This window comes from Chrysochloris asiatica, unplaced genomic scaffold (genome assembly GCF_000296735.1).
Source record: "Chrysochloris asiatica unplaced genomic scaffold, ChrAsi1.0 scaffold00104, whole genome shotgun sequence".
In the NCBI taxonomy this organism is placed as follows: Eukaryota; Metazoa; Chordata; class Mammalia; order Afrosoricida; family Chrysochloridae; genus Chrysochloris; species Chrysochloris asiatica.
In genome coordinates, this window is record NW_006408622.1 from 7,022,478 (window position 1) to 7,031,084 (window position 8,607).

General features: G+C 44.1%; 1 protein-coding gene across 1 annotated transcript in view; it reads right to left on the bottom strand.

Moving 5' to 3' along the window:
* Nucleotides 1-8,607, bottom strand: part of CEP89 (centrosomal protein 89kDa) — a 90,099-nt gene that overhangs the window by 73,694 nt on the left and 7,798 nt on the right. Inside the window, exons 3-5 of the mRNA XM_006867387.1 lie at nt 4,713-4,871; nt 1,565-1,754; nt 810-912 (exon numbers count right to left, since the gene is read on the bottom strand). Of these exons, the coding sequence (XP_006867449.1) occupies nt 810-912; nt 1,565-1,754; nt 4,713-4,871 (452 nt within the window). The remainder of the gene's footprint in view (nt 1-809; nt 913-1,564; nt 1,755-4,712; nt 4,872-8,607) is intronic.

An 8,607-nucleotide genomic window follows, 5' to 3' on the forward strand; every position in this document is an offset into this window, starting at 1 on the left:
TGCTCCCATCAAAAATAAACTACCTCTTGGGAAAATGAAAACTGTTCCCTGTGTTTGCTAAGGAGCCCTTGGGTGGCACACATAGCTGGACATTCCAGTACTAACTAGCCAGGAGCTGGAATCCATCCAGAGGCCTCGGAAGAAAGGCCTGGCCATTTGCTTCTGAAACGTCACAGCCTCGAAAACCCTCGGCACACAGGAGTTGCTATGTGTCAGAATGGACTTGACAGTGACTAACAGCAACATTTACTATAGTACTGCAATGTACTGATTTCTCTCCGGACTAAATAAAATCTATCAAGAAGCTGCTGGTGCGCGGTGACAGATTGTTTTGTAAAGATGTGCACACACTCATTTGTTCAGTAAAGCTTGACTGTGGGCCAGGCCCTGCTGTAGACACTGGGGGTAGTGTGGTGCCCATGACAGATAGCCTCATTCATTCATTCTCAACATTTCACAGGGGCACCACCATGTGTGCCCTGGGCAACACCCAACAGATGGAGCAGGGGCAAGGGCACATGGGAAGTTCTAGCTGGTGTCACAGACTCTGAGCTGTAAGCCCCGCCACAGGTATCCTCTCCTGGCTGACGCCACTCAACAGCTTAATGGCGAGCACCATGTGTCTCAAAAACAACCTCACAGCCAGGTGATGGACTGTGAGTAATTGATTTGGAAGAAAATCTAATTCAGGTCCCAACTATGGAACCATGGTGTAAGTACACGAGCTATCTATCTATTCCCAGAAATGACACAATACACATTACCATGAGATGCTTTCCTATTTTAAAATGTTGGTGTTTCTTTTTTACCTTTTCCTTGTGTACACTGTGGTGTTGGAGGTAAGTCTGGAACTCCATCTTGCTCAGAAATATTTTCGTCTTCTTCACTGTCTACCCCATGGGACAATGGAACCTTTGTTATTAAAAAAAAACGAAAGAAAAAAGAACAAATATGTGATCATAAATTTCTTAATAAACTCTAAGATCTGATTTCAGCCCTCCCCTCTGCTATGTCTCTCCTCAAGCAGCTGAAGCCACTCTCCTTGGTAAGACACAAAAGGCCTAATTTAGCAGTGATGGATGAGACCTCTGGTCCCCTACGGAAAAGCCCGGTGACAAACACAATAACACCCAAGTTATGCTACCTAAGGACAGCGCTGTGGTTACACACCAGATTGCTAACTGCAAGGTTGGTGGCTCAAACCCATCAGCAGCTCTGTGGGAGAAACAGGAGGATGCCGGCTCTTGTAAAGCTGTACAGACTTGGAAACCCTCAACAGGGTCGCCATGACTCAGAACAGGCTCAATGACAGCAGGCGTGGTTTTTGGATGAAGTGTACCACCTGTGGTCCCCTGGCAGCTACCCTTCCTTACTCCTGTCAGGGACCAACCCATGAAAAGGGGCTTCACCTGGCCCACTCTGCACAGGACCTAATACTGCCTTACCATGGTATTGACACCACAGTATTAATCTCTAAGGGGACAAGATCTGCTGACCAGCAACTGCTTGGAATCGAGGCTTACTTTGTTCATCAACCTGTGCGCAGGAATATAAAAAAGGTCACCTGGTTTCTGTGTGGTACAGCGTAGACAGCTTGACTGTGCCCTCGCGCTGTGTTCCAGGCACTGACGTCCCCCGACTCCTTGCAGCTGGATGACAGGAGTGCATCTTCCGAGTCCTCTTCCTCTCCGCAGCCCAGCGTTTCAAAGGACGGTAGAGAAGTGCCTCTGGCCAGCTCACTCTGCCAAGCTGGTCTGTGGCAGGAAACCAGAGAGCAAACCAACCGACCACTGAGGACTGCACAGCAGGAGCATTTCCCCCACCTCCATCCCACCAAAGAGTCAGGATGATGAAGCGACAAAACTATACAAGTAAAAGATGAATCGCCTATCTGTTCTCTTTGTAAACCTGACACATTCATTTAGATCTTCCCTCTGCTTTCGTTGTGGCACTGCGGGTTAATGCGCTGGACTACAAAGTCGGTTTGATCCACAAGGTTGGCAGTTCAAGCTCACCAGCCATTCCTCATAAACCCTATACAGGGTCGCTATGGGTCAGAACCGACTCAATAGCACTTAAAAACAACAATAACATCACTGCTGAATATACAATTTATCTTGTTAGTCAACACTTTTAAAGGTAGGATCCGCGAGTTTAGTCAACCATTCCCTTTACCTGTTGCTGTTGTTAAAGAGACCTCACTTTGGTTCTGACTCATAGCGACGCAGTATAGGGTTCCCAAGGAGTAGCTGGTGGGTTTGAACCGCTGACCTTGTGGTTAGCAGTCCAGGGCTTCATCCCACTGCACCACACCAGAACGCCTCCCTGTACTTAGGTTTATTCAAGTGTTCATTGTTATAATGACATGTGCATGAATTTAACAGAAAACTGATTTGCTCTGTAAATCTTCATCCAATTCACAATAAAGGGTTGGCTTCTTGTTTGTTTTTTTAATTCATTGTTATAAATAATCCTGTAATTATGAACATCTGTGAAGATAACGTCATTTTTGCAAAGCCGTTTGAACTGTAAGGTCAGAGGTTCAAGCTCACCAGTTGCTCCTCGGAAACCCTGTATAGCGTCTCTATGGGTTGGATCCGACTCGATGGCACTTAACAACAACAACAATGTATATAACCTCTTCTGTATTTAGATAAATCCTACAAAACAGTTAACAGGATCACCGCATAAATCATGCTCCCAACTTGTGACTATACTCGTTATAATTTCCTGAAATTTGCCAAAAGAATTTAAATCTCCTGGTCTGAATGGGTACTTCCTACTAAGACTGACAGTTTTCCATCTATTCAGTTGGTGACAGTGACAGGGCTCGTGTGCCGTGGAGTTGGTTCCTGAGATGGTAAATCTTTACGGGTGCAGAAAGCCTCATCTGTCTCTCGACAAGTAACTGACAGATTTAAACTGCGGACCTTGTGGTTTAGCAGCCCAGCATGGAATTCACGCGCTACCAGGGCTCCTTATATATTCGGTTGGTTGACTGTGTACTGTAGAGTCGGTTCCGACTCAGAGTGATCCTGTACCGGGCTGCCGAGGCTGCACATCTGGATGAGAGCAGAAAGCCTCACCTTTCTCCTGCAAGGCAACGGGTAGATTCAAACTGCTGGCCCTGAGATTAGTAGCTCAGCTCGTAATCCACTATACTACAAGAGCTCCAGCTATATTTAGGTTGTTGTTAAGTGCCGTTGAGTTGGTTCCGACTCATAATGACCCTGTATAGGGTTTCCAATAAGCGGCTAGTGAGTTTGAACCACTGACCCTGCAGTCCAGTGCTTATCCTACGACGTCACAGGGCAGCCACGTTCTCTGTCACGATCTACTTTGATTCCAATACACACACTCCAATTTAAAATTAACTTTTCACCTAGTGAAAGTACAGATATTTTTCCTATCCTATTAATTTTATTATGGTTATGTAAGTTTTCAAAACACATGACTTCCAAATGTTTTGTTTTTTAAACTTTCTAAATTCTTAGCACAGAATTAACAGGCAGACATCTCCACCCCAGGGGTCTGATTAGGACTAGATATGGATTTTCTATATCTAGTCTAGCTCCAGATAAAGATTTATAATCTTAGAAACTCTGTATAGGGTTGCTATGAGTCGGGGCCAACTCAATGACAATGGATTTGTTTGTTTTTTTTTGTTTGGAAGTATGTGTCTACACAAACAAATCTTTTCACTCAGTCAAAATTTTGTTTGGTGTATGATATTAGGCAAGGGTCAATAGCTTTAATTTTTCTTCTAATATTTTTTCTATTACTTTTCTAGTTCAACATTTTTAAAGCCTTCCCTTGCCTTATGACCTGTGAGCCAACTTTTATTAGTGATTCAATATGCTGTGCCCAATAGCCTCATCACTGAATGCTCCTGTCATCACTAAGCTGGTCCTGAATGACTCGAACAACATTTCAAAATCCCATGGGGTAACCTGGCCTGTCCCCTGCACCATAATTTCCCTCTCCAGATCTCCTTTGATGGCCACACTGCTTTATTCTTGTCAATACATCTTAGAAACATTTCCACATCTTCAGTTCTTACTCAGTCCAAGTATAAACTCTTCGGGGGAGGAAACAGGCTATCATTCAAACATCTCAAAATGGATTCAACATTGAAAAGTAAAAACCCAAAAACAATGTCCTAGGAAGAAGTAACTGAGCATTATAAAATAATGTAGGAGTCCTGGTATGGCACTGTAGGATAGGCAGTGGACTGCTAACGACAAGGTTGGCAGTTCAAACCCACCAGCTTCTCGGAAACCCTATACAGGGTTGCTATGAGCCAGAACTGACTCTAACAACACCACCAACAACAACAGTTACAAAGGAGGTAAGGCGAATGCAAATGTTGAGAGAAGGAATGAGGTGGCACAACTCTGACTGTCTCATTCCAGAACACAGGAGCTTACTAAGGATTAAAAGCAACACTCAATGAATTGGCTCTGGGTTACCAGGAAAGTGGGCAATGGTTGTACAGACATGACTTACAAGATCCACTCAGGGAAAAATGCTGATACAATGTAAGAGCACTGAATGCCCCAGGACAGTGTCCCTTTGACAATGATGAGGCAAACCCCATTATAAATACACGTGTGCACATGCGAGTGTACAAAGACGCACATGCTCACACACACACAATGCCGGACTGCCTGCCGCTATCCCGAGAGGACTTAGAGCAGCAATATGGCTCCTACCGAAGCCTCAGCTCTGAGGTGGTGGCGTAGGGCTCGATGAAGCTTTCCTTTCCCGCATACGTCGTGTCACTCTCAGACCGGGATCTCTGGCGAGGCTGAGGAATGGCAACGGTCTGTCCAGTCAATGTGGTGGCCAGGATGGCGGCAGCCAGAGCAGATCTGCAGACAAACCATCCCAGCAAGACAGTGAGCTTGGAACATTCAGGCTGAATGGGAATCACAGGGCATAAGAATGAGTTAAGGCTGACCTTCCCTTCTCCTATTGTCACTGCAGTGTGCCGCGTGCCTCAAGGCTGAACTTCCCTTCTCCTATTGGTCACTGCAGTGTGCCGCGTGCCTCAAGGTTGAACTTCCCTTCTCCTATTGGTCACTGCAGTGTGCCACGTGCCTCAAGGCTGAACTTTCCTTCTCCTATTGGTCACTGTAGCGTGCTGTGTGCCTCAAGGCTGAACTTCCCTTCTCCGATTGGTTACTGTAGCGTGCCCCATGCCTCAGGGTTGAACTTCCCTTCTCCTATTGGTTACTGTAGTGTGCCGAGTGCCTCAAGGCTGACCTTCCCTTCTCCTATTGGTTACTGTAGCGTGCCGCGTGCCTCAAGGCTGACCTTCCCTTCCCCTATTGGTTACTGTAGCGTGCCTCAAGGCTGAACTTCCCTTCTCCTATTGGTTACTGTAGTGTGGCGCGTGCCTCAAGGATGACCTTCCCTTCTCCTATTGGTTACTGTAGGTGCCGCGTGCCTCAAGGCTGAACTTCCCTTCTCCTACTGGTTACTGTAGCGTGCCGCATGCCTCAAGGCTGAACTTCCCTTCGCCTATTGGTTACTGTAGGTGCCGCATGCCTCAAGACTGAACTTCCCTTCTCCTATTGGTCACTGCAGCGTGCCGTGTGCCTCAAGGCTGAACTTCCCTTCTCCTATTGGTTACTGTACTGTACCGCGTGCCAACACAGACAACCTCATTTGATTCTCACATCCATAAGAATTGTTGACACCCCACTTCTTACCCCACACACATTTCCTAGAAAGTCAGACGTGAAACTGGGAGCAAGGTGGCTCCATATGATAAACACTGGACTGTGAACCACAAGGTCCATGGTTTGAACTGGCCAGCCATTCCACGTGAGAAACAGAAGGATTTCTGCTCCCATGAAGATTTAAAGCCTCAGAAACCTTACATAGAATCGATATGAGTCAGAACCAACTCAACTGCATTTAACCACAACAAGAAAACGTGAAACCAGGTCCCTAACCCGGACAATTAGGTTCATCCCAAAGCCTATATTCAACTTCTCTTATTGTTAAAATGAAAGATAGCTTTGTTTGTTTGTTTGTTTTTAAAGGGAGAGAAAAAGATATGCCTTTTAAAAAATGCTTTCAAAGTCTTCAATGTATCATATACACAAGACAAGGTAGCAAATTTACAAAACAACAACAAAAAAAAACCAGACGAAAGTATAAGAATCCATAGGTTTTAAAACATTGAGTATCAGACAATGGACAGTGATTCCTGAAAGACAGGAAACAAAAAAGGTGAGACCTACAATTGTCCCAACTTACTGCTTGAGAGCACTTCCAGGTCATAGGGCAGGGAAGGGGAACTGAGATGGGCCATGAGTTGTGGAAACCGAGCTGAGAGTCCAAGGAGACCAAGGCACCTAGTGTCTGTGGAACAGAACACCCGCAAGGGGAGAGCTACATAGCTAGAACCCTGGGGATCTGCAGAAGTTTTCCCTTGAGTGTTCACTAAAGTACTCCTCAGAACAAGAGTGTGAGGAAACTCCCCAACGCTGAGGAAAGAACATTTCACAAGGATTAGAGAGAACAGTGGCAGGCACCCACACAAAGCCTGCCTGTGTCTACCAGCCAGACAGGAAAAGCTCAAATCCAGGGCGCTCTGGGTAGAGCACTCACAAACATCTTGCATCAGTGAGCGCTGCTTAGAATCTGCTTGGAATCAAATTGTTTCGATGTAACTTAACTGTATCCCAGAACAAAGTTCAAGAAGATTAAACAGACTCTAAAAATACCCATCACACAAGGCAAAATTCACAACATCGCATACCTAATCCAAGATCAGAAGGCATGACGAGACAGAAAACCATGACCCGTAATGACGAGAATGGAGTCCTGCTGTGGCTCTGTGACATAAAGCACTGGACCGCAAGGTCAGTTTGAACCACAAGGTCAGCAGTTCAAACTCACCAGCTGCTCCTTGGAAATCCTATACAAGGTCTCTATGAGTCGAAACCAAACCAACTCGATGGCACTTAACAACAATTAAGAGAATAATCAATCAACTGACACCCGCTCAGAACTGAACACAGCTGTTAGAATTAGCAAAGAGCATTAAAACAGTTATTATAATTGTATTCCATATGTTGAAGTACTTATGTAGAACCAGAAAATATATATTTTTTAAAACTGAGTCAAACATATTAAGAGGATAATAAAATATTATAAAACAACCCTGTGCCAAGAAAGTCAGCTACTTAGATGAAATGGACAAATTCCTTGAAACACACATATATCAAAGTTCACTCAAAAAGAAACACAGAACTCAAATAATGTATCTTTTAAAGAAACTGAAATTATAGTTTAAAATCTTCCCACAAAGAAAAAATGCAAATACAAATAGCTTCACTGGTGAATCCTAGTGAATGTTTAAGGAAAAATAATATTAATTCTATACAAATCACTCTCAAACATTTGAAGATGAAGAAATATCTCCCAACTGTGCTATAAGAACAGTATTAATGCTGATCCCCAAACCAGACAAAGGCATAAGAAAACTGTACACTAATATATATGATGAACATACATGTAACAAATCTGAACAATATTTTAGCATATTATGAGGATAATATATCCTAACTTAGTATTGTTGTTGTTAAGTGCTCAAGTCAGTTCTGACTCATATCAATCCTATATATAGGGTTTTCCAGGCTGTAAATCTTTACAGTATCAGAAAGCCTCATCTTTCTCCTGCCATCCTGACCTTGTACATTCAAAATCCATCGATGTAATCCACCATATTAACAAAGCTAGACAAGTAGTAGATGACTAGGACCAGAATTTCTGTGAACCTCTGAAGAAGCAATGAGGAAGGAGGCCAATCTACAGAGGAGGGGAAGAAGCCACTCTCCAGATCTATCAGAGTAAAAGCAGTAACAAATCATTAAAGAAATCAATCTAAGGAGCTCTGGTGGCGTAGTGAGGTACACACTGGCCTGCTAAATGCAAGGTCAGCAGTTCGAGTTCACCAGCTGCTTCTCAGGAGAACAATGAGACTTTCTGCCCCTGTAAGTATTTACAGCCTCGGGAATCCTCTACAGGGTCGCTATGAGTGGAAACTGGCATTACTTCCTCAAGTAGTAAAGTAAAGCTTCTAAAGTACTTGTCAGAACACCTGGCACAACATAAACATTGATTGGAAGCGTTAATTAGGCTTGTTAGCAAGACTGCACTGAACGATACAACAAATATTTAAAATGGTTTTTATCAGGTTTTTAAAATGTACAATATTCAAGGAGCTCTGGTAGCGTAGTGGATACAAGTCGGGCTGATAATCTCAAGGTCGGCAGTTCGAAACTACCAGCAGTTTCGTGGGAGAAAGAGAAGGCTATCTGCTCCTGTAAAGATTTACAGCCTCAGGAAACCGTATGCAGGGGTACTATGAGTTGGAACCGACTCCACGGCACACTGCCACTGTAAGGACCAAACTGATTTTGCCTACCTAGAAACTGCTTGACTAAACTCTAGTCAGGCTCAGGAAAGCATTTTAAATAGACAAGGCCTCAGTTATTAGTTCCCTCCAAAGGCAAGGTCAATCTCCATTCTGTACATTAGCCTGAACACGTACTCTAGCTCCAAGAATATGATATATGTATAAATAGCCAG